This window comes from Scyliorhinus torazame, chromosome 2, assembly GCF_047496885.1.
Source record: "Scyliorhinus torazame isolate Kashiwa2021f chromosome 2, sScyTor2.1, whole genome shotgun sequence".
Lineage (NCBI taxonomy): Eukaryota > Metazoa > Chordata > Chondrichthyes > Carcharhiniformes > Scyliorhinidae > Scyliorhinus > Scyliorhinus torazame.
Window position 1 is genome coordinate 218,207,718 of NC_092708.1, and position 26,239 is coordinate 218,233,956.

The 26,239-nt window shown below is 48.8% G+C and overlaps 1 protein-coding gene across 2 annotated transcripts in view; it reads right to left on the reverse strand.

Annotated features, from left to right (window-relative positions):
* LOC140395811 (caspase-8-like) overlaps window positions 1–24,543 on the reverse strand; it is a 95,138-nt gene extending 70,595 nt beyond the window's left edge. For both annotated transcript variants that reach the window (XM_072483937.1, XM_072483936.1), the window contains exons 1-2: window positions 24,457–24,543; window positions 12,509–12,811 (exon numbers count right to left, since the gene is read on the reverse strand). In XM_072483937.1, coding sequence (XP_072340038.1) covers window positions 12,509–12,795 — 287 coding nt within the window. In that variant the 5' untranslated portion in view covers window positions 12,796–12,811; window positions 24,457–24,543. The remainder of the gene's footprint in view (window positions 1–12,508; window positions 12,812–24,456) is intronic.
* Between the last annotated feature and the right edge of the window lie 1,696 nt (window positions 24,544–26,239).

Consider the following 26,239-nt stretch of genomic DNA (forward strand, 5'->3'; position numbering starts at 1 on the left):
ATGTTCTTGCTCTCGAGGGAGTGCAGCGAAGGTTTACCAGACTGATTCCAGGGATGGCGGGACTGTCATATGAGGAGAGATTGACTAGGTTGGGATTGTTCTCGCTGAAGTTCAGAAGAATGAGGGGGGAATCTCATAGAGACTTCTAAAATTCTAACAGGACTAGACAGGGAAGGTGCAGGGAAGATGGTACCAATGATGGGTGTGTCCAGAACCAGGGGTCACAGCCTGAGGATTCAGGGTAAACCATTTTGGACAGAGGTAAGGAGACATTTCTTCACCCAAAGAGTGGTGAGCCTGTGGAATTCATTACTACAGGAAGTAGCTGATGCTAAAACTTTGAATATATTCAAGAGGTGGCTGGATATAGCACTTGAGGAGAATAGGATCAAAGGCTATGGGGCGAAAGCAGGATTGGGCTATTGAGTTGGATGATCAGCAATGATAGTGATGGATGGCGGAGCAGGGTCCAGAATTCCGACGAAGAGCAACGGGGGTAAAAAGAAAAAAGCGGCTGCAGACAGACCGCAAGGCACTGGAGAGCGCGGTTGAAGGTGCGATGGTGGTCCAATGGTCTCCTGCTCAGTTAGTAGTCTTTGTAACTGCTCAGTTCCAGAAGCAGAGGATGGAAACCTCTGAAGATCTTATAAGGGCCATTGACCCGATTAAGGCGGCAGTGGAGAGGGTTGAGCACCGTCGAGGCCCAGGGCACCTCGCTCCAAAAACTGCAGGAGTCTGTCGCTGACCACAAGGACCGGCTGGCCGCGATGGAAGCAGAGCTTTCCTTGATTGACGGCTGCTTCAAAAAGGCACGGGATAGATTAGACGAGCTGGAGAATCGAGAGCGGCAGCAGAATGTCCGGACAGTGGGTCTCCCTGAGGGGTTGGAGAGCTTGCAACCTTCGGAGTATGTGGCACAGATGCTGCAGAAGCTGGTGGGCGAGAAGGTTTATAGTCACACACCCCCCACCCCCCCACCCCCCGAGATCTTTTTAAAAATGTATTTTATTCCAAATATATATGAAAAGTTACAACATACAAACAATTCGGGAAACAAACTTCCCAACACGCAACTATACAGTTTGTACAAATTTATCTCCTTTTTTGCCCCCCCACCCCCACCCCGCCCCTCCCCCTCCCCCACCCCTTTGCAACGAACAACTCCTCAAACATGGTCACCCCCACCTTGCCTCGAAACCCTCCGCTGAAAACCTGAACTCATATTTGATCTTTTCCAGCCGAAGAAAGTCACCCAGCCAGGCTGCTGCCCCCAGTGGCGTTGCTGACCGCACTCCAATAAAATTAGTCACCGGGCAATCAGAGAGACGGAGGCCACGACATCGGTCTTCCTCCCCTCCATTAGCTCCGGCTTCTCCGAGATCCCAAATATCGCCACCAAAGTGCTTGGCTCAACCTCCTCCCCCATTATCCTTGATGGCGCCGCGAACTCTCCCACCCAGAATCTCTCCAACTTTTCACAGCCCCAGAACATATGTGCGTGGTTCGCTGTTCCCTACCCGTACTTCTCACTCGTCTGCCACCCTCTGAAGGAAACCGCTCATTCTTGCCCGCGTCGTATGTACCCTGTGTACGGCCTTGAACTGTACCAGTCTCATCCTTGCACACGTGGAGGTCGCATTTACCTTTCGTAGCGTCTCACTCCATACTTCCAGTTTATCTCCCCTCCCAGCTCCCCTTCCCGCTTCTCCTTAATCTTCAACACCCGTTCACCTCCCTGTTCTCCCAGCCACCTGTATATGTCTCCGATCCTGCCCTCCCCTTCTGTATCCAGAAGCAACAGAAGCTCCAGCAGGGTGTACCTCGGTAACTTTTTGGAACTCTTTCCGAACCTTGTCACCCTCCGAGATTGACCACACACCTAGGACGTTCAGAAGAAAGCCAAAGGCAGGTGAGCAGCCAAGGGTGATTGTGGTGCGACTGCATTGTTTTCTGGAAGAAAAATATCCTGAGGTGGGCCAGGCAGGTGAAAAAGAGCTTGTGGGAGAGGAGAGTAAAAAGGCAGATTGTTAGCGACCAATATATAGGGGTCGTTGCCCGCTGGAGGAAATTAGGTGGAGGTTGTGCTGTCAATGGATAATGAGAAGGCATCTAATGAGTGGAATGGGCGTACCTATTTGACATTTGGAGCTATTTGAGTTTGGACAGGGATTTGTGGACTGGGTTAAACTGTTGTATACAGCCCCAAAGGCAAGCATCTCCATTAATGGGGTTAGTTCTGAGTATTTCACTCTGCAGCGTGGGACAAGGCAGGGGTGCCCACTCTCTCTTCTGCTATTCGCCCTCGCGATTGAGCCATTCACAATGGCTCTTTAGGCATCTGGGGAGTGGAGCAGAGCACCGGCTCTCTTTGTCTGCAGATAACCTCCTACTGTATGTTTCCAACCCCGTGGAGTCATTTAATAAGATTCTGGGGATTTTGAGCATGTTAAGCTCCTTCTCCGGATACAAACTGAATACGGCAAAGAGCAAAATGTTTCTGATTGGCTCCGGAGGGCAGGAGGGGTGTTTGTGTGGGCTCCCATTTTGCCTGGTTAGAAAGAGCTTTCGCTATTTAGGGATTCAGGTGGTGCGGGATTGGGCCCAGCTTCACAAGCTCAATCTGACAAGCTTAGTGGAGGGGATGAAAGTGGAGGTAAAAGGTGGGACAGATTGCTGCTATCTTTGTCCGGGTGAGTGCAGACAATAAAGATGGTGATCCTGCCGAGGTTCCATTTTGTATCCCAGAATTTCCCAATCTTTCTGCCCAAATCTTCTTTTCAGAAAGATTAATAGGCTTGTCCTCAGCTTTGTGTGGGTAGGGAGGGTTCCCCAAGTTAAAAGTGTTTGTCTGAAGAGGAGTAGACAAGGGGGTGGCCTGGCCCTCCCCAATTTTCAAAGTTACTATTGGGCTGCTAATATTGTCATGGTCCAAATATGAATGTTGGATCAAGAGTCGGTATGATGCAGGGTGGAGGAGGCCTCGTGTAGAGAGAGTTCCTTAAGGGCATTGGCCTCAGCTCCCCTTCCATTTCGCAGAGTAGGTACTCATCAAACCCAGTGGTAGTTTCCACTCTGAGGGTTTGGAACCGGTGCTGGTTACATTTTGGCCTGGAGGGCATCAGAAAGACCCTGATTAGTGGTAACCGTAGATTCATCCCAGCGAAACTGGATGCCTGATTTAAGGAATGGGACCGTCTGGGGATCAAATGCTTTGAGGACCTGTTTTTGGGTGGGAGGTTTGCGGACCTAACTGAGCTGATGGAGGCCCATCAAATGCCCAGTGGTAATGAGTTTAGGTACCTCCAGATGAGGGCCTTTTTGAATAAAGAGGTGGGTTCCTCCCCAATTTTGCCACCCTTGGGTCTACAGGACAAGCTCCTCTCACATAATGATATTAGAGAGGGTAAGGTCTCTAATATATATACTGGGTTGGCCAGGAGGGAGGAAGTTTCGATGGTGGCAGTGCGGCAAACATTGAGGAGGAATTGGGAGGCACGGTGCGGCACTGGATTTGGGAGAAAGCACTGCGTAGGTTAATGCATTCTCATTGTGTATTAGAAACTAGTCTTATTCAGCTTAAAGTTGTGCATAGAGCACATAATACGCTGGCACGGCCGAGCTAGTTCTTCCCAGAAGTGGCTGATCAGTATGCACGATGTGCCGGGTCCCCTGCGAACCATGACCATGTATTCTGGTCTTGTCCGAAATTGGTGGGGCTCTGGGAGGGTGTTACGGATGTACTGTCTCAAGTGGTGGGAATGGCAGTCACGCCTTCTCCATGGGGAGCTATTTTTGGAATGTCTGAGGATTCAGTTGTCTTGGTGGGAAAGGAGGCCGGTGCTGTGGCTTTTGCCTCCCTGTTAGCTTGAAGGAGAATTTTGCTTAACTGGCGGTCCTCGGATCCACCAAGTACTAGGTCATGGGTGTGGGACTGCTGCGTTTTAAAACATTTCTTTGTGGGTGTAGTCGATGTACTTGTACATATAGGAGTTCCTGCTATGTTATATTGCTATAGTGTTATATGCATTGATATTATGTTATAGTGTTCGATATTGTTTTGTGTTATGGACTGTTCCTGTTTTTATACTTTTTGTAATCTCTGGGTACACCTTCAATAAATCATCTTTCAAAAAAAGAAGAGAATGTGCAAACTCCACAGTTACCCGAAGTCAGAATTGAACCCGGGTCCCTGGCACTGTAAGGCAGCAGTGCTAACCACTGTGCTGTCTCTAAGTGGGTAGTAATTAGAGCTTTTCTTTCATCTAACCTGTGCTGGACATGACCTGTCAACACAAAGGAAGAACTTTCATTTATATATCTTCTCATATTTCTCACTATCTCTAGCAGATTCACCAATAACAAATTGCTTTGGAATCCAGTGTTTTATGTATACAAACGTAGTAGTTTTTGACACATAGAAAGATCCCATTAACAGCAATGGGACTAGAGTGTGCTTATTGTGCACCCAATATATATCAGACCTTGCATTAAGTGGTTATACAACAATTACAGTGTGTCACGTGAGGTTCCCTTTCAGAAAGGTTTTTGTCTTATCACATGGCTTCAGTGATGACATTGTGTGTGGGGAGCTGGGCTGTGGCTCTGTGAGCTGTTTTTGGTTTGGCTTTCACATTTGGCTGCTGTGGACTCAGACAGAGAACAAGAGTGTTTTGGCCCATCCCTTTCATTTTAAAGAGTTGTTCCAACTGCTGATGAGATGGGGGTCAGAGTCTCAGGAAAAGCCAGTCTGATTCAAGTGAGAATACAGTGTGCAGGGCCATGCCCTGAAAAAGTTTTGTTTGGTTTATGGGATTTTGTTTTTGAATTGGAACAGTTAAGGGGGAACTCATTAAGGGTTATACATAGATTACTGTAGCTGTGTGGGGTCTTTATGTTTGTAGTTGATAAAAATTCTTGCTGTTTGGTTATATATAGATATATATATGTCAACTGAGTTCTTAGAATAAAGCTTATTTTGATTAAAGTGTCTAGGAAGACTGATGAATCACACCTGAAGTGAAGGCTCTTGTGCTCATCCCAGCCAAATTCAACAAAACGTTATAGGTCAGGTGAACTTCATAATATACTTTGGAGTTTTTTAAACACTGGCCCATAACAAGTGCTATTAACATAGATAACAGTCTTAAGGCGATTCACAACAGCATAATCAGATGGAAATTGATCCTCACCAAAGATGGTTAGGAGGGATGAAAGAAAAGTTGAGGCGGGTTTTACACGAGGAACGAGGGATTTGGAGTAGGATTGTCACAACAAAAAACCTAAATGACTGAGGCACAGCCGCTAATTATGAGATGGAGGGAATGGGAATTACATAAAAGGCCAGAATTAAGGTGACACTGAGATCCCAGAGGATTGTAGAGCTGAGGAAATTTATAGAGTTCCAAAGTCGTGAGGCCTTGGAGGAATTTGAACATGAGGATGAAAATTTTAAATTTGAGGCATTAGTGGACCTGAAACCAATGGAAATCAGTGAACAGAGGAGCTTGGAGCCGGTGAGGATATAGGCAGCAGAACGTTGGAGGAACTTATGTTCCTGGAGAGTGGAAAATAAGATGCCAGCTGGGAGAACATGAGAATACTCGAGTCTGGAATTTTAAAAACTGTGGATGAAGGTCTCAGCAGATGGTTGAGGTTTTGGAATGGAAATGTGTTTATTTCTGATGAAACGGATCGAGTATCTGAAGCCCAGTCAAGTAGGATCCTGAGAGGAGATAATGGACAATGTGGTTCAATCTCAGATAGGTTGGACCGAAGTTTCTGAAAATGGGGGAAGGGGGCAAATGAATGGATTCTGTCTTCCCAATGTTTAGAGGAATTTCTGCTCCATCCAGTACTGGAAGTTAGATGAGCAATGAGAAAAAATCAGAGGTAGTAGAGGTTGAGTCAGTTGGTGGTGATGGTGAGGTAGAGCTGAGTGCCATCAACACAAAGTGTAGAACTTGACGTCATGTCCTTTGTCGCCAAGTAGCAGCATATAGGAGTGAAACGGGTTGCACGCGCGTGGGGGGGGGGTCACGAGGATAGATCCTTGGAGAACTCTGGAGATAAAGGTGCGGAAGCATGAAGGGAACACGTTTCAGACGATTATCTGGCTAGAATTCAACAGATAAGAATAGATCTAGGCGAGGGAAGTTCCACCAAGCTGAACGACAAAAGAGTACTGTTGGAGGAAGATGGGTTTGCCAACAGTGTTAAATGCTATAGGTAAGTCAAGAGGGAGGGAAGGATAATTTTCTTCTGCCACAGTCACAGAGAATGCCATTTGTGACTTTAACAAAGGTGTTTCCGTGCTGGGGCAGGGGCAGAAACCTGATTGGAGGGGTTCAAGCACACAGTTGCAGGAAAGATTTGCATTGACTTGAAAGGTGCCAACAAGTTCAAGAACTTTGGGGAAGTAAGGGAGGGTGGAGATGGGCCATTAGTTTGCAAGGATGGAGGGGTCAAGTATGTATTTTCTTTAAGGAGAGGCGTGACGACAGAAGATTAGAAAAGGAATAGGGGACAGTACCTGAGAGGGAACCGTTTGTCAACTAGCATAACATTAATGCTGATGCTGGCTGTTCCTTTGCTAGTTACAGACAGCCTTCACACTAACAATCACAGGAATTCATTGCTATAAGTTCTTCAGAGATTCTAGCCCGTGACACAGTAGCAATATTTAATTATGTTTTAATATTTTCTTTACTTCCAAGCAAAGGCAAAATCAAAGATTATGAGAAAGATTTTGTGGGACGAACTTCAACAAGATGTCGAGGTGTAGGAACAGGTTGTGTGCTGCTTTTACTGTTCCCGATGCAGGTCCCACCAGTGGAAAACCCACGTCGCTTTGCTGGGGAGAGGACCAACCAAATTAAGTACCTGTCAGGCTCTTAACTGGCTAGTGCTGGGCTCTTCCTGGGATTTAGCGCTTCTGAGAGCTGGCGGCTTTAATAAAGGCATGGGGAGTGCGCCGAGTAAACAAAAGAAGATGTTTATTTATAAGAACAACTATTTATAAGGAGGCCCGGGTACCTCACCGGGTCACCTCTCTGTGTCAGTCTGTTCCTGTCTGACCGACCTTTTATGCAACATGGTTATCAGCCCCGTAGTTAGCGGGGGAGCTCATTCTCCATGAGAGTCTGGGAGAATCCCTGAGCTATTACTAAATCCCACTGGGTTAACTTTAAGTGGCTCAATAATGAATCCAATTAACCAGCAAGTGTATTCACTGCAACAGCCCATTCCCACCCCCACTGACAGAATAGGGATCAGCTTTCCCACCGGTGGGAATGGGATGCACGGCCTCACCCATGACAACGTGGGCCTGCCCTACACCCAGCCCAATCCTGTGGGTTCCTTTAAATCTTGGCCACTGTTAGGAGAGTGGTTGTTAAGTTATAGCATAATTACGGCACAGAAGGAGGCCATTCAGCCGATCAAGTACACACCCTTTCTGTAGAGTCATCCAGTGAATCCCACCACCCCCAACCCATTGATTTCATTTCCCCCAAGTGCATGTCCAATTTTCTTTCAGAAACACCGATCATATCCACTTCCACCGCCATTGTACTTGGCAAGTTCCAAGTCATTGTCACTCACCGTGTAAAAAGGTTCTTCCTTACACACTGCCTCCACTAACCCCCAACCTTGTAGCTCATGCCCAGAAACTTGAAGCTGTGTCTCCTAATCCTTGTAGCATCAGCTGATGCAAACAGCCTTTCTTTGTTTACCTTATCTAAATCTATCATAGTCTTGTATATTTATCAAATCGCTTCTGAAAGGAAGGCAACCTCAGCTTCATCAACATAACCTTTGTAGCTAATGCCTTCCTCCCTGGAAATATTCTGGTATTGCCTCTGCATCTCCTCAAGGAACTTCACACTCCTCCTAAAGTGTGATGACCAGAACCAGGTGCAATATTCTAGTTGTGGCCGACCCAGAGCTTTATGAAAGTTAAAGCATCATTTTTGTGCTTTCATACTCGTACCTGCCTGATGCCCTGTAACCATTCTATTCGGAGATGCCATATGTGTTGCTAAACAGTCTCTCAATATCTCCTGCCACCTTAAAGCTTTAGGCACATGAACCTCCACATCCCTCCACGCTCTTTAGAACTGTGCTATTAATTTATATTTCCTCTCCCAATCCCTTCTGCGAGAATGCATCACCTCACACTTCTCTATAAATTCTACCTGACACTTGTCTACCCATTTTACTAGCCTGTCTATGTCCTGTTGCTGTTAATTGGCATCATCCTCACTGCTTGCCACATCTCATCTCCAAGTTTGGTGTAATTGGCAAATTTTAAAATGTGACTCTGTATTCCAATATCAAAGCCATTTTTTCAGGCAGTGGTCCAAGCATTCACCTTTGGGAAACTCCACTGTCACACTTCCAGCATGAAAAAGAATCATCCACCTTGACTCACTGGCTGGAATTCTCCAACCATTGCGATTCACTTTTACTGTCGGCAGTGCCCCCCCCCCACCTGCGGGTTTCCCCACGGTGTGGGGTGGTATCAATGCGAAATCCCATTGACAAGCGACTGGGAGACAGAACCTCGCCACCAGCGAACAGTGAGAAACACACGGCTGGGGAACTGGAGAATCCACCTACTGCTTTTTTCTGTCCTGAAGCCAATATTCTATCCCAGCTGACACTGATTCTCCTATTCCATGAGCTTCAATTTTGTCAGTCAGTCTTTTTTTTTAAAAATAATTATTATTGAAGGTTTTCAAAAAATATCAATAACAAAATAAGAAAAAAGAACCGAACAGGGTTAAGTACAAAACACAATCTAAAACAGCAACCCCCCAAACCCCTCCCCCCGTACCTAAATAATAAATTAACATTAACACCCCGACTTAAGACAACAGGTGTATACACCCCCTCAGACCCTTCCAGTGTAAATAACATTAACAAAAATAAAGAAAACCCCCCCCGCCCCCGAGCTGCTGCTGCCATTGACCAATGTCTATCGTTCTGCCAGAAAGTCTAAGAACGGTTGCCACCGCCTAAAGAACCCTTGTACCGACCCTCTTGAGGCGAATTTCACCCTCTCCAATTTAATGAACCCTGCCATAATCGCTGATCCAGGATTCCACGCTTGGGGGCCTCGTATCTTTCCACTGAAGGAGAATCCTTCGCCGGGCTACCAGGGACGCAAAGGCCAGAATTCCGGCCTCTTTCGCCTCCTGCACTCCCGGCTCCTCTGCCACCCCAAATATTGCGAGCCCCCAGCCCGGTTGTCAGTCAGTCTTTTATGTGGTACTTTGTCAAAGACGACTGGACAAACATGGAGTATTCACACTTCCATTCCTCATCATATTAAGAGTGATCACAATGCAAAGAACATGGCCGGGATTCTCCGAAAATGGGGCTATGTCCCCACGGCCGCCGGAAAACGGTTGCGAATTACTCCAGACTTTTATCAAAAAGTCCGGAGTGATTCTCCGATTTCAAGAGCTCCTGCTGCTGATACGGAGCCCTGCACTTCCGGCCACGGGTCCGCGCATGTGTGCGCCGGCCGTTTTCGCGCTGCTCCCACGCAACATGCCGGAGCCACACAGCGGGCCAGCGCGGAACAAGATAGGTGTCCCCCCTCCCGGATTGCACGCACCCGCCAATCGGTAGCCCCTGATCGTGGGCCTCGCCGTCATGGAGGCCCCCCCCGGAGTCTGATCCCCCCGCGCCCCCACCAGGACGACCAGGGCGGCCGCGAGTCCGAGCTCCTGCCGGGTGGAACCAGGTTGGAACCACGCCGGCAGAACCCGGACGATCGACTGCGGAGAATCGCCGCGGGGGCCTCTTTCGACGGCCCCCGACCGGCGCCGCGTCGATCACACACACACGGCTGGTGACAATTCTCCGGTCCGTGGAGAATCGCGTCCCGGCGTCGGCGCTGATCGCGGGTCTGAGACCCCATTCTCCGCCCCCGTGGCGAGCGTGATTTTGGCACGCAGGGCTTGGAGAATCCTGCCCATGGTGTCACCAAGTCTATGAACTGTGCCATGTGTTATCAAGCGCTTTGGCCTCTATGGACTTGTTCTCTGACTGCCAATTCTTGTTATCCATTCTCTGTGCGAATGCTCTATTTGTATTGAAGAGGGGCTGTTGGCCCAGGTACCAAAAGCTAGGAAGATATTACATGTCCATATGAATTGGTGTAACAGGTAATTACAGCGGTTGATAAAGAATCATGGGATGTTTATTGATCATCATCATGGAAAACTGCTGATCTGGTTCACAAATCTACTCCACCCTCTGAACAAACAGATTAAATTGCTGTCAATGATTCAGCATCTAGGCATTTACCTGGGTCAACTGCTTAGCATATCACGTTGGGCAGCTGGGAAGCCAGGAAATCATATAGCGCCAGGCTTCCGGGAAGGAATAAACACGCCGTGTTAAACAGAAAGGAGCCAGGGTTCTTGTTGTCACATTTTATTGACACTTATGGAAGTGTGTGACTCAACATTTTAAATTTTTTTTATTATTGTCACAAGTAAGCTTACATTAACACTGCAATGAAGTTACTGTGAAAAGCCCCTAGTCACCACACTACGGCACCTGTTCGGGTTCACTGATGGAGAATTTAGAATGTCCAAATGACCTAACAGCACTTCTCCATGCCGCCTGCGGCGTTAGATGAAGATACTGTGGCCGTAATGTTCTGGACAGTTAATACTCAAGTGTTGAGACTTTCAAAAAGGTGTTTGATTAAAGTAACTTTGATGGCAGAATTGAAGCCTACAGGATAAATTCAGATGCAGCATACATACAAAATTGGCCATGGGATGGAAAACAAAGTTATGGTGAATAGCTTTTTTTGTGAACTGGAAGGAGGTTTAGTGTGAGGACCATTGCAGATTAATGATTTGTGACTTCTTGTAGCAAAGTGGGTAACGCCCCTGCCTCTGAGCCAGAAGCTCCAGGTTCAAGTGGAACAAGAGCTTCATAAGTCCAAGTGTTGTTTAATGGGAATTCAAGTTAAACTGTACGTAATCTGTTAGTGTCAGAACTGTGAAGTCTGAAAGTTAAATCGTGTTTTCTTTTCTTTTGTTTAAATACATTTTTTGTTTATAAAATAAAATAAAGGAAAAAAAAACATGCAGGGTTGCGGTAGTGTTAATAAAACCTGCTTGCAATGGCTGAAGCACTGATCGCCAAGAGGATACAGATTTAAGGCAATCGACAAAAGGAGACAACAGGAGGAGAAACCTTTTGTGCAGTGAATGGTTAGGATTTGGGATGTGCTGGGCGGCACAGTAACGCAGTGGTTAGCACTGCTGCCTCACAACACCGAGGACCCAGGTTCGATCCTGGCTCCGGGTCACTGTCCGTGTGGAGTTTACACATTCTCCCCGTGTCTGCATGGGTTTCACTCCCACAACCCAGAGATGTGCAGGGTAGATGGATTGGCCATGTTAAATTGCCCCTTAATTGGAAAAATTAATAAATATTTTTTTCTTTAAAAGTATTTGGGATGCAATGTCTCTTATTGAGTACAGATTCAATAGAAGCCTTCAAAAGATAACTGGATGAATACTTGGAGGAGAAACAAAATGTAGCAATATGGGGAAAGAATAAAGGAGTGGGAATAGCTGGAATGATCTTAGAGAAAGACACTGCAGACCAGATGAGCTGAATGGCCTCCTGTGCTGCACATCCTACTAAATAACAATAAGCTGAGTGTGAGGTGCAAGGTTGAGTTTGTTTATACTGTAACACGGAAATAAGTTTATGTAGTTTCACTTTAATTTAAAGCCTGACTGTCAGGAGGTCTGAGGTCTCATCCCCAGTGTCTGCTGAATTAACTGTCTAGGCCAATGCAAGAGCTCAGAACTAAAATTTCCATCCGAATCCCTAAGCTAGAAAGGAGAATAATCAGACAAGCTATCTGCTCTTTATCACTCTCTCTCGGGTTCAGCAGTGATTTCCCTTCAGAAGTCTCTTATTGGCTGTGAAGCACTTTGTCGTGTCCTGAAGTTGTAATAGGTGCTATATAAATGCAAGTCTATCAGTCTTTCTCATGAAACATACTGAAAAATGTGTGTAAAGAAACGATGAAGACTGTAATGTATCAATTCTCAAACAGCTGAGCTGATGGAGGCCCATCAAATGCCCAGTGGTAATGAGTTTAGGTACCTCCAGATGAGGGCCTTTTTGAATAAAGAGGTGGGTTCGTCCCCAATTTTGCCACCCTTGGGTCTACAGGACAAGCTCCTCTCACATGATGATATTAGAGAGGGTAAGATCTCTAATATATATACTGAGTTGGCCAGGAGGGAGGACGTTTCGATGGTGGCAGTGCGGCAAACATGGAGGAGGAATTGGGAAACGATGAAGACTGTAATGTATCAATTCTCAAACAGCTGAGCAGCACTCCAGAGTGAACGCCAGGCATGGACCCTTACCCAGGGAGAGGGCAGACAGCACCTTCACGGTCAGATCCTTGGAAAAAAAAAAAAAAATCACTAATTAAATTAATAATATATTTTTGAAAAACCTGTAATTTGAGATCTGGGAATTTCCTTCTTGTTGCAAAAACTGTTCCACGTCGGCCTTCTGTATTCCTAGAGTGGAGAGCAATTTAAAACGCTGAATTTGATACAGGAGTTCTGGAATAATATTCAATTCTTGCTGCTGCAGTTCTGTGAATAAGTCCAGCATGGTGGCTATGGTTTTGCCGGCTGGAATGAAATCACTGCACAGGAACCTCAAGTCCCTCACCTCCTCTTCATCCAATTCTTCACTTATTTTATATAATATTTGTATGTCCAAAGGAGTATCCATCTTCCCCTTCAGTCTCCTAGAAGAAAAGCAAATTTTGGATTCAGAAATAATTTTTGGCTTAAATTGTTACAATTTTCTGTTACTGTGGCTGTTCCTGGCGACAGAGCTATTTATTGCAGAGTTCTCCCGAGGTTTGACAAAGTGCCATCCAGACTCGAAACGTTAACTCTGTTCTCTCACCACAGATGCTGTCAGACTGCTGAGATTGTCCAGCATTTTCTGTTTTTGTATTTTCTGCACATTCCGTGTTGCTCTGAGGGGCAGCACGGTGGTTAGCACTGCTGTCTCACAGCGCCAGGGACCCGGGTTCAACTCCAGCCTCGGGTGACTGTGTGGAGTTTGCACTTTTTCCCCATGTCTGTGTTGGTTTCCTCCGGGTGCTCCGGTTTCCTCCTACAGTCCAAAGATGTACAGGTTAGGTGGATTAGCCATGCTAGATTGCCCTTCAGTGTCCAAGGATGTGCAGGTTAGGTGGGGTTACAAGGATAGAGTGGGGGAATGGGCCTAGGTACGGTGCTTTTTCAGAGGGACGGTGCAGACGCAATGGGCCAAATGGCCAAACAGAGGGAACACAGATATCACCTTCTTTACCTGAATACGAGGAGTTATAATCCTTTCTCTAAAATAAGCAATGTGCATCAGATTAAACATTAAATCAAGGCCAAGGCATGCTCATTAGATGGTGTAAAAGATTCCATGGAACTATCGGAAGAAGAGCATAGAGTATCTGTGGTGGTATGTATTAGGGGTATTAAGGTACCCTGTGATGCCGAGAGGCTATTGGTGGATAGACGCTGGGTCCCGATTGGATCAGCCGCCTGCTGGCTCCACCCATTAAGGCGGAGTATAAGAGCCCGGGTTCTCCCAGCAGCCGCATTCTGTAACTGTGCTGCTGGGGAACAAGTCTGCGTAATAAAGCCGCCGTTCGACTCCTTCTCATCTCGTCTCGTGAGTGATTGATTGTGCTACAGTATCTTCAAGTGTCGGCGAAGCTGAGCTATGACGAGCGTGCTCTCAGTATCAGGAATGCAGCACTTCTTAAGGACCTGGTGTTAGGGATTTTACATGTGATCTCAGACAGCTCAGATGGAATGCTTCTAGTTGCTTTATGTGATACCGATCTCAGTCTCACACCCATAAACAGGGGTGGATTTACAATGAAGCACACCATATCTAGGCACAGCAACCCCGAACGATAGGGGGCCCAGAATGATGAGCAAGTTTCTCAGCCAATCAGGGACAGAACTACTTTGAAATCCCTTCCAGAATTTGCAAATCAATCGCTCTGCTGAGCCAATCACAGAGGAAGGGGCAGCCTCTTTCCTGGCACAATCACCAGTCGGAACCACAATATCCATGTGGCTTGTGTCATGGCGCGCCTATGCGGTGAGGAGCAGCAGGATGGAATCAGTTGCTGCCCACGGTGCCTGATGCGAGTTGTAGTTTTGATGTGCACAGAAGCAGTTGGCGGACAGTATCCCAGAGTTTGACTTTGAAAAAGAGCAAGCCCCAATGGCTGTTACGTGGGCGGGGCTAGAATTCGCGGCGCGCACCCAAACATCCCAATCCTGGGCAGTGGGAAGCAGAATTGCACCTGTTTAACATTCTCTTCCCGTTTCTCCTCCTTCCTCACTCCACTTCCCCTTCAACACACCACCTAATCCTTCCTCCCTGACCCCACTCCTGCTCCCTCACCTCTTCCCCAACACACTAATTCACTCCCCCTCCCTCACTCCCATCCCGCCTCCCTCAGACCCCATCCCCCCTGGCCTTGCCCTCACTACCTCACACTCCCAACCCCCCACCCCCATTCCCCCTCCCTCAGCCCCTTCTCCTCGATCCCTCATTCTCCCCATTTTGCCCTCCTTCACCTGGGCTGCAACCTCTTTCGGCTTCCCAATCTAATAAATCGTTGTAAGGATTAAGACTTTGGTGTTTTAAAGCCACATTCTTTAAGAATATGTCAGAGTATGGGGCTCAAGAGAAATGAGACAAAGTCTGAGTGAGTATATTGGGGGATTTTGATCAAATTGGACATTTGGTGCAGAGGGGAAAGAGGTGCTCTTTCGCTTCCTAACTTTTTCATTCTTCAGAATATGCCTGCTGCAAGAGTGACTGGTTGGTGCATATCTGGCATGTATCTAGCAAGTGTTTACAGTTTATTCCATTCTGATGGTTTCAAATAATATAGGAACTTTTAAAAACATATATATAAAACACCATAAATATGTAATCAATTTAATTAAGTAATTATTTAAAATACATCAAGGATTGCAGGACCAGGTGTAACAAGGCTGCAACATGTAGGCACTTCTGGACAATATTTTGATTCAGGGAAAGCACGTCTTCAGTAAATGTCTGCAGCTTGAGGAACTTTAGCGCAGAGTCATTGATCTGGAGGCTGAGCTGCAGACACTGCGACACACCAGGCAGTCACACCCTTTAGGATACGATCGTCTAGTTTGGAAAGTGGTCAGGGACGGAGGGTATGACTGCAGCTGAGGCAGGTAAAGGGACCCGGAGGGCAAGAGCGCAGGAGTGTCAGCTTCCTAAATTGTCCAACAGGTTTGAGGTTCTCTCAGCTAGCTTGGCTGAGAGTAGGGACTGCAGGGTGAATGAGCTAACTGGTCATGGCACCGTGCTCCAGGAAGACATTCAAATGGACGAAGCTGGAATTGGAGGTGCACACCTGCAAACCCCCTAGCCCGGGCTGCGGGAACCAGGATTGTAAGAATGTTGTTCATTAACAGAGGGATTGAATTTAAGAGCCGTGAGGTGATGATGCAGCTGTACAAAACTTTGGTAAGGCCACATTTGGAGTATTGTGTACAGTTCTGGTCGCCTCATTTTAGGAAGGATGTGGAAGCTCTGGAAAAGGTGCAAAGAAGATTTACCAGGATGTTGCCTGGAATGGAGAGTAGGTCTTACGAGGAAAGGTTGAGGGTGCTAGGCCTTTTCCCATTAGAGCGGAGAAGGATGAGGGGCGACTTGATAGAGGTTTATAAGATGATCAGGGGAATAGATAGAGTAGACAGTCAGAGACTTTTTCCCCGGGTGGAACACACCATTACAAGGGGACATGAATTTAAGGTGAAAGGTGGAAGATATAGGAGGGATATCAGAGGTAGGTTCTTTACCCAGAGAGTAGTGGGGGCATGGAATGCACTGCCTGTGGAAGTAGTTGAGTCGGAAACATTAGGGACCTTCAAGCAGCTATTGGATAGGTACATGGATGACGGTAAAATGATATAGTGTAGATTTATTTGTTCTTAAGGGCAGCACGGTAGCATTGTGGATAGCGCAATTGCTTCACAGCTCCATGGTCCCAGGTTCGATTCCGGCTTGGGTCATTGTCTGTGCGGAGTCTGCACGTCCTCCCCGTGTCTGCGTGGGTTTCCTCCGGGTGCTCCGGTTTCCTCCCACAGTCCAAAGATGTGTGGGTTAGGTGAATTGGCCAATGATAAATTGCCTTTAATGTCCAAATTGCCCTTGGTGTTGGGTGGAGGTGTTGAGTTTGGGTAGGGTGCTCTTTCCAAGAGCTGGTGCAGACTCAAATGGCCGAATGGCCTCCTTCTGCACTGTAAATTCAATGATAATCTATGAATAATCTAGGACAAAGGTTCGGCACAACATCGTGGGCCGAAGGGCCTGTTCTGTGCTGTATTTTCTATGTTCTATGTTCTATGTTGTGGTTGTAGGGAGGGTATAGTCAGGGCAATTGACACAGTTCTCTGCTGCAAAAAGCCAGAGTCCAGACGGCTGTGTTGCCTGCCCAATCCCAGGTTCAGGCTCCAGGCTGGAGGGGAACTTGCAGTGGGAGGGTGAGGATCCAGTTGTCGTGGTCCATGGAGGTACTAATGACATAGGTAGGACGAGGAAAGAGGTTCTGCATGGAGAGTTTGAGGAGCTAGACACTAAATTAAACAACAGAACCTCCAAGGTTAAAATCTGTGGATTAATTAATCTCTGGTATAGGGTAAAAAAATTAGAGTGATGAATACATGACTCAAAGACTTTTGTGGGTTTCAGTTTGTGGAGCAGTGCCATCTGGGGAATGTGAGGGCTGTACCATTAGGACGGCCTACATCTGAACATTGCTGGGGCCAGTGTTCTTGCAAACCACATAACTAGGGAAGTAGAGGGGGCTTTAGACTAAATAGAGGGGGGGGGGGGATGATTCTGGAGAGGGAATATGTAGGTTTGTGGCAGTATTGCAAGGAGGCAATTTAGGCAATGATACCCAAAGTGTGACAGGAAGGGACAGAGTGTACAAACAAAAAAAGAGCAGCAAATAGGATCAAAGGAGGCAAAAAAGCAAAATTAATGGCTCTTTACTTAAATGCACGTAGTATACGGCACAAAATAAATGAATTAACAGCACAAATTAACAGCACAGGGGCTGGTTTAGCACAGTGGGCTAAACAGCTGGCTTGTAATGCAGAACGATGCCAGCAGCGCTGGTTCCATTCCCGTACCGTCCTCCCGAGAAACAACTATGCTAAACTTAATTACAAAGGAATGAGGGCAGAGTTGGCTTGAATTAACCCAGAAAGAAGTTTTGCAGAAAACACTGCTGATCAGCAATGTAATAATAATCTTCATTGTCACAAGTAGGCTTACATTAACACTGTAATGAAGTTACTGTGAAAAGCCCCGAGTCGCCACATTCCAGCGCCTTTTCGTGTACACGGAGGGAGAATTCAGAATATCCAAATTACCGAACAGCAAGTCTTTTGGGACTTGTGGGAGGAAACTGGGGCACCCGGAGGAAACCAACGCAGACACAGGGAGAACCTGCAAACTCCGCACAGACAGTGACCCAAACCGGGAATCGAACCTAGGACCCTCGTGCTGTGAAGCGGCAGTGCTAACCACTGTGCTACTGAGCCGCCCAATGGCAGACATTTATGAAAATAGTCATGGCTCACAACAAAGATATATCCCAGTGAAGAAGAAGGATTCTAGGGATGGGATATGACTAATAATGGTTAACCAAGCCAGTCAAGGATAGTATTAAATCGAAAGAAAAAGAAAGTGGAAAAGATTAGTAGTAAGAACGTGAATTGGGAAAGTTTTAAAAACCAGCAAGTATCAGTTAAATAGTTCTTTAACACAAGAAAAACTTAAACTTACTATCTATACTTGCTCCCAACTCCAATTAAACAACCCACTACAATTCAAATGCCACTTATAAATGAAGTTAACAAACAAATTACTTGCTCAGTTGTGTAGGCCTTTGAAGAGAGTTCCTTTCAAGAGCAGATCCAGTACACTTCTACTCAACCTAGCAGCATTTTGCAAAACTGTTGTTCAACGTAAAATCCTTCTGCCTTGTCAGACTTAAACCTTATGGCAAACTTCAAAACTGCTGACAGAGCATTAATGAAATCATCCATAGCCCACTAAGATGTCACATGACTTGTTTAACTAGGATGCAGTGCTATGGTGGTGACTGGATGGTATCACTGCACGCTGTGGATTGTTAGTTGAGGTGAACATTGGAATGCTCTGCCCAACAAAAGAGAATCTTTTGTTTGGAGCTGATTGCTATTTGCGGAGAGGATGAGTGTCACAGTGTTGGGGCCAGATTGATTGTGGACCTATGGTGAATGTATTCACCAGAATGCATGACACTGTAATCATTGTATCCACCTAATGTAACCTTTGACCTGGAAGTGGTGATACGAGCTGCTTTCAGGTACTGTACTGTAACCCCGGTGCCGGGGCTATATATAACCTGGCCACCTGCGGATGGCACTCATCTGCACAACCGACTCTGGCTAGGCAAGTTCACGATTAATAAAGCCTAATGTTCACTCGCTCTCTCGGCCTCTTGGTGAATTGAAGGTATATCAATTTATTAGTCGTCGACAGCACCATGGAGGCCGCTCTAAAGCCAGACAGGCTCGAACTCGACGCCCGCGCGTCCAAAGCCAAGGAAATATTTGAACATTGGCTTTGATGCTTCGAGACCCACCTCGAGTCCTCCACAACGGCTCCCTCGGAGACCCTAAAACTGCGACTCTTCCACGCTCGGGTGAGCCATCGAATCTCGGTAATGATTGAGAAAGCGGCCACGTACGAGGAGGCGGTCGCAACCCTCAAGGCACACTTCGTGAAGCCCGTAAACGAGGTGTTCGTTAGACACCTCCTCACTACTTGCCGTCAACGCGCCGGAGAATCGCTGGACGAGTATCTGGAAACCCTGACTCTACTCTCGAGGAACTGCAGCTATCGAGATGTGACGGCGGAGGAACATATGAACTCACAGATCCGGACATCCACGTGGCGGGGGGTTCCGCTCGAACTATATCAGGCATAGTCTGCTGGAAAACGGGACCTCCGACCTGCTGGACACCGTAAAGCTAGCTATCTCGCTAGAGGTGACCTACCAGAACATTAGCGCGTTCCCCGCGGGCCCAACGAACCCCTCGTAGACACTATCGTCGCGGCTCCCGTCGGAAACGCCTACATCGCAGGCCTGCGACGCGGGTCTGCCAGCCCAGCCCAGAGAACCGCAATGCTACTTCTGCGGCCAGGGCCAACACCCCCGGCAGCGTTGCCCAGCCCGCACAGCAACGTGCAGCGACTGCGGGAAAAAGGGGCACTACGCGAGAGTCTGTCTGGGCCGACCAAAGGCCCAGAAATTGAAAAAAAGCACCAGGCCCGACCTATGGACTCGCAGCCCCACAGACCCCGCAATATGGCTGTGTGCCTGCCCGGAACGCCGCCTCCAGATGCGTCATCGGCATCGTGCGAATCGTGGGGGCCGCCATCTTGGCCGCCGGCCCCGGCATCGGCCGACACGTGCGACCGATGGGGGCGGCCATCTTGGTCACCATCTTTGATCCCGTCCGACTCGTGCGACACATGGGGGCCGCCATCTTGTGACTCCACCAACCACGCAGGATACCCGCAGCTGGGCGCGGTGACCCTCGACCACTCGCAACCGAAATCGCTAAAGAACTCCATGATGGTCGTCCGGGTCAACGGGCACAAGACCCCCTGCCTCTTCGACTCCGGGAGCATGGAGAGCTTTGTCCACCCCGACATGGTACGGCGCTGCTCCCTCCACACCTACCCCGCCTCACCAACAATCTCCCTTGCCTCCGGGTCTCATTCGGTCCAGATCCGGGGGTACTGTATCGCCAATCTCGCGATGCAGGGCACGGAGTATACCCGCTTTAAGCTCTACGTCCTCCCCCACCTCTGCGCCCCCATACTGCTCGGATTGGATTTTCAGTATAATCACTGAAGCCTGACCCTACAGTTCGGCGGACCCTTGCCCCCCCCCCCTCACAGTATGCAGCCTCGCGACCCTCAAGGTCTCCCCCTTCACTCTTTGCGAATCCCACTCCTGACTGTAAGCCCATCGCCACCAGGAGCAGGCGGTACAGATCGCTAGACATGGTATTTATCAAGTCGGAGGGCCAACGACTGTTGAGTGAAGGGATCATAGAGGCCAGCAACAGCCCCTGGAGAGCTCAAGTGGTTGTCGTCTGGACCGGGGAAAATAACCGGATGGTGGTGGACTACAGCCAGACAATTAACCGGTTCACGCAACTGGATGCGTACCCCCTCCCCCGTATAGCGGAGATGGTCAACCAGATCACGCAGTACCGTGTGTTCTCCACGGTCGATCTGAGGTCGGCCTACCACCAGCTCCCAATCCGCTCGGAAGAGTGCCACTACACTGCCTTTGAAGCAGCTGGCCGACTCTTCCAGTTCCTCAGAGTTCCCTTCGGCATCACTAATGGGGTCTCGGTCTTTCAGAGAATGATGGACCGAATGGTGGACCAGTACGGTTTGCCGTCGACATACCCGTACCTGGACAACGTGACCATCTGCGGCCATGATCAGCAGGACCATGACGTCAACCTTCAGAGTTTCCTCCAGGCCGCCCAATCCTTCAATCTTACATACAACAAAGAAAAGTGTGTCTTCCGTACTACCCGACTGGCCATCCTCGGCTACGTCGTGGAGAACGGAGTCCTAGGGCTCGACCCCGACCGTATGCGCCCCCTCACAGAACTCCCCCCTCCCCACAGCCTTAAGCCCCTAAAACGATGCCTGGGGCTGTTCTCCTACTACGCCCAGTGGGTCCCCAACTACGCGGACAAAGCCCGCACACTTATTCAAACCACCAGTTTCCCCCTGACGGATGCATCAAGCTTCAGCTGCATCAAGGCCGACATCACCAAGGCCGCAATGCACGCGGTGGATGAGTCCGTCCCCTTCCAGGTAGAAAAGTACATCGTTCATGAGCGATGAGCTACGCCAGTATCAGCTCAGCAAAGGCATCGCCTCGAGCAGGACTACGAGCTATAACCCGCAGGGAAACGGGCAGGTGGAGAGGGAGAACGCAACAGTATGGAAGGCCGTCCTTCTGACCCTCAGGTCTAGAAGTCGCCCAAACCCCCGCTGGCAGGAGGTCCTCCCCGACCCCCTCCACTCTATCAGATCACTCCTCTGCACTGCCACGAACGAGACCCCTCACAATCGTTTGTTTATTTTTCCCAGGAAGTCCATCTCCAGGGTTTCGCTTCCACCTTGGCTGTCAACTCTGGGATCTGTCCTTCTCCGGAGGCACATGAGGAGCCATAAGACCGACCTGCTGGTCGAGAGGGTCCAGCTGCTCCACGCCAACCCCCAGAATGCCTACATCGCGCGCCAGGACAGACAGCAAGATACGGTCTCCCTTCGTGACCTGGCATCAGCTGGTGCCCCTGCCAACGCGCCCCCCCCGCTACCCGCCCCCACCCCCAGCGCCCCGTAAGCCCCCCTGGGCCTCCTGTACTGTCCCACGCCAACACTGCCGCCGCCCACCACCCCCCTGTATACCCCCACACCCCAACCCTCTCCGACTCGCCGGACTAAGGCTCCAGCTCCAGACACAACGCCCCTGGAGTCACCTCCTGCAACAACCGTGCCCGCCGCACCGTCAGAGCTGAGGAGGTCGAAGAGAACGATCCGGCCTCCAGAGAGACTGAAGATGTAATGACCCCACGTCACCCCCGCTGGACTTGATTTTTTAAACAGGGGGTGAATGTGGTGAATGTATTCACCATAATGCATGACACTGTAACCATTGTATCCACCTAATGTAACCTTTGACCTGGAAGTGGTGATACGAGCTGCTTCCAGGTACTGTACTGTAACCCCGGTGGGCTCTGCCTCTGGCTCCGCCCTCACTGGGGCCATATATAACCTGGCCACCTGCGGGTCGCACTCATCTACACAACCGTCTCTGGTAGGCAAGTTCACGACTAATAAAACCTCATGTTCACTCTGTAGCCATCTGGGAAGCCACTTCCCGATTACAAAATGGACACTTTGCAAAGATTGCAGGGAAAATGGACAATACTGAGAAAACAAGCAGGTTCAGGGTTTGTCTGTTGATTAGAGCCGCAGCTCCCAGACAAGACCAAAACTGCAAACCCATTACCATACTAATGGCCCATCTCCGGGAACAAAAGAGTAACATTTAAGTAAACGATACTAAGGCAGACACCCCGGCGCCAGAGGAGACCAGAAAAAGCAGGCCAACGGCCACCTAGGACACGCCCAGCCATCAGGGCACCCATCCCTTTATTGGAGGAAATCGATAGGAATGATTGAGAAATGGCCCAATTAATTGGGGCCAAGTTCAAGGTCCGCCCAAAAGCGAAGCCCCTTTTGGGTATAAGAAGGATCCTCCAAGAGAGAGTCGCTCTCTTGGCTCTGGCTTTCACCGAGGAGAGACCTGCCCAAAAGCTGCACCAGAACAAGTAAGTCCAAGGTCAACGCACGCTACCAGACAGACGCTCCTAGCTGTTATCCCGTACCAGTTCCACCCCAGCAGTCTCAGAACCGAACAACGGCCATTGTTCCTCTGACTGAGTGGGTGCCCGAAGCTAAGTATCGGCTTAAGCAGTAGTGATAGTTTAGTCTGTAGAGTTGCGTGCCAGATTATATTTAACTGTGTGTGTAAATAAATAAGCATTTGACTTTGAACTAACTAACTGGTGTATCGAGTCTTTGATCAGTATTCGGTTTGAATCTTGTGGCGACTCTAGAGCAAAACGTAATTAGAACTAAAGAAGGCGACCATATTGGCCACCATATTCAGAACCAAATAAAGAGAAACACAATTAGCAACAACTCGCTCTCAAAGCCTCTTGGTGAATTGAAGGTATATCAGGACCTCCATGTAGAATCTTCAGGGTGTTTTTAACAGCCGCTGTTTGAAGCTTATCAGCCTCATTCCCCCAGGATCGATTCTTCATCTTAGTTTGGCCAGCATAATGTGTTTTGCGTGATGGTATCTGGCATTCCTTGCTGGTGATTTCTTGCCAGATATGTAAGGCCTGTGAGCATTGGGCATTTTGTCCAGAAGCTGGCCTTTGTCTTGGTCTTTGCTGTCTAACCAGTTTCGGTGCTTCTGGTTAACGAATCCTAGAACCTCAAATGCCATGCTCTTACATTTTCCACGAATGTTCAACGGCAATGCAATATTGCCTCCACGGCATCAGCAATTCTTGCCTAGTTTGTGCTCCAGTTCATCAAATTTCTTTGTGACGACTCTGTGCTGAAACAACTTAAATTTTATCTCCAAAGACACTATACTCCCTACAAACCGATGGTCAGACCAGTATTCAGCATCTCTAAGGGACCAGGTAATGCACACATTCTTGAGATCTCCGTCATTCAATAACATGGTCCAGCATTTGGATCTGGCATGCAACCATAATGTTTTCAGTTTGTCTGATTGCTGGAAGACCGTGTTTTGTGAAGGTTAAGTCAAACACTGCACTCAAGTAGGTGGCATTTGTGTACAGCCTGGTCCAAAGCAGCTAATACTCCTTTGGTGCAATATGTACATTGAGCAGGGCAGCGGAAAGGACGCAGGTTTGATTTTGGAGTTGCTCCTCATTGAATTTACAGTGCAGAAGGAAGCCATTCAGTCCATCGAATCTGCACCTCCCTCCACCCTATCCCCATAACCCAGTAACCCTACCTAACCTTTTGGACACTAAGGGGCAATTTAGCCTGGCCAATCCACCTAACCTGCACATCTTTGGACTGTGGGAAGAAACCGGAGCACCCGGAGGAAACCCACGCAGACACGGGGAGAAAATGCAAACTCCACACAGATAATCACCCGAGGCCAGAATTGAACCCAGGACCCAGGAGTTGTGAGGCAGCAGTGCTGCCCACTGTGCCACCGTGTCGGCCAGCCTAGCTGAGCTGCTGGACAGGCTGAAGAGTCTCATTTACCCCATTCAGACCGGGGCACATTGGCAATGTCAGCCGGCATACACCTTCCCAGTTAACCCACGGCGGGAGACTTTGAAACCAGACCTGTTGACTTTCAGCGCCGTCTTCTGGCAACTACCAACGCCAATAAAAAACAGGAGCAAGGGACAGATCGGAAACTACTGCCGTACATGAGTAAACTTGACTTACTGTCGATGTCTTCCTTGATGGAAGAGGTTCAGCAGCGGAACTTTCCCAACATTTCTCTTTCAGGGGTATTTTCCATTTGCTCGATGGAGCTCTTTTTAATTCCCTCAAAATTCCCGACTTAACAATTGTACAGTTTCACTTTCTCTTCCCTTAAATCACTGATTGCACACTGGAAGCATTGACATTCAACAATAATTCATTTCCGATTAAACTTACTTATATACAGTACTCAACAGCAACAATTTGGACCTCTTTGGACCGAGACTCCCGAGGCGAACTCCCTCCTTCACACAGCCCGACTGAGCGCCAGACTGACAGTGTGGCCACGCCCAGCTCTGAAACTGTGGGCTGGACTTGCCGGGCCAACCTCGCAGAGAGGACAGCAGTTCATGGTAACTCTGTGAAGTTTGGCCCGGGAGGGTGGAACGGTACTGATTCTCCATCCCCTCCCACACTGTCAGGAAGGGTCTGAGCATGGCCTGTGAACATTGAGCTTTGTGAAAGAGAGTACAGCCACTGGCCCAGGACACAACATTGTTCCCTCCCTAGCCCATATGGGATCTCAAAACCTTAAATCAACATTATTTAATATAATGAAAACACTTCCCATTGAATTGAATCCCTACAGAGCAGAAGGAGGCCTTTCTGCCCATCAATGCTGCACTGACCCTATGAAAGAGCCATATCCAGGCTCCTGCCCTATCCCCGTAACCCCACCTTACCTAACCTGCACAACCCTGGACAGTAACAGGCTATTTAGCATGGCCAATCCACCTAACCCGCATATCTTTGGACTGTGGGAGGAAACCGGAGCACCTGGTGGAAACCCACGTAGACACAAGAAGAATGTGTAGACTCCACAGAGTCACCGTGTCACCACTTTGACAACAAATGACTCATCCAAAGTAGACCTTTTTTGGTGACTGAGTCACAGGTTGTATGATAAAACTCATGATCTGGGCCGGCGGTGGCGCCCTCGAGGAAGCAGGTCGCAGGTCGGATTGCTCCCGCCCGCGATGGGCAAACGGACCTGTTTTGCAGGATTTCTTCGGGACCTGGCGGCCTGAATCGGCGGAGGAGACGAAAAGAAGAGGTTTTCCTCCCGGGGTATGGACAGTCGGACCAGAAGTGGTCGAGTGGAGCGGCGAAGTTCGAAGCAGGAGTAGCGGGGATCTCTGACCGGGCGGCGAAGCATGGCGGCCAGCAGGGAACAGGGAGCGGAGGCTCACTGGCCAAGGGAGCAGCAGATGGAGTTTTTCCGGAGCTGCTTCGCTGACTTGAAGAGGGACACGTTGGACCCGATGAGGGCGGTGATGGATCGAATGGTCGAGGCGCAGGCGGTCCAAGAGAAGGCGCTCAGGGAGGTCGAGGTGAAGCTCTCCACCCAGGCGGACACGGTAACGGAGCTGGAGCACGAGGTGGAGGAGCTGAATACCCGCCAGGGGAGGATGCAGGAGCAGCTTGAAGAGCTGGGGAATAGAGCCAGGAGGCAGAACCTGAGGATCGTGGGCCTCCCCGAGGGCTGTGAGGGATCGGATGCGGACGCATACGTGATGGGTTTGCTCGAGGCGCTGATGGGACCAGAGGCCTTCCCTCGACCCCTGGAGTTGGATGGGGCGCATAGAGCCCCCGCAAGGAAGCCCAGGACGGGCGACCGACCGAGGGCCTTGGTGGTCCGCTTTCACCGGCTTGCTGACAGGGACCGTGTGCTGCGATGGGCCAAGGCGGAGAGGAGCAGCAGATGGGAGAATTGTGAGGTGCGTATCTACCAGGACTTGGGAGCGGAGCTGGCCAAGAGGCGCGCAGGATTCATCAAGGTAAAGGCAGCCCTCTTCAAAAAGCAGGTGAGATTTGGAATGCTATGTCCTGCGAAGCTTTGGGTGACGTTTGAGGAACTTCATTACTACTTTGAGACACCAGAACAGGTTTAGGCCTTTATTAAAGAGAGGAAGCTGGACTTGAACTAACGGACATTTGGTTTGTTTTTCAATGCTCTACA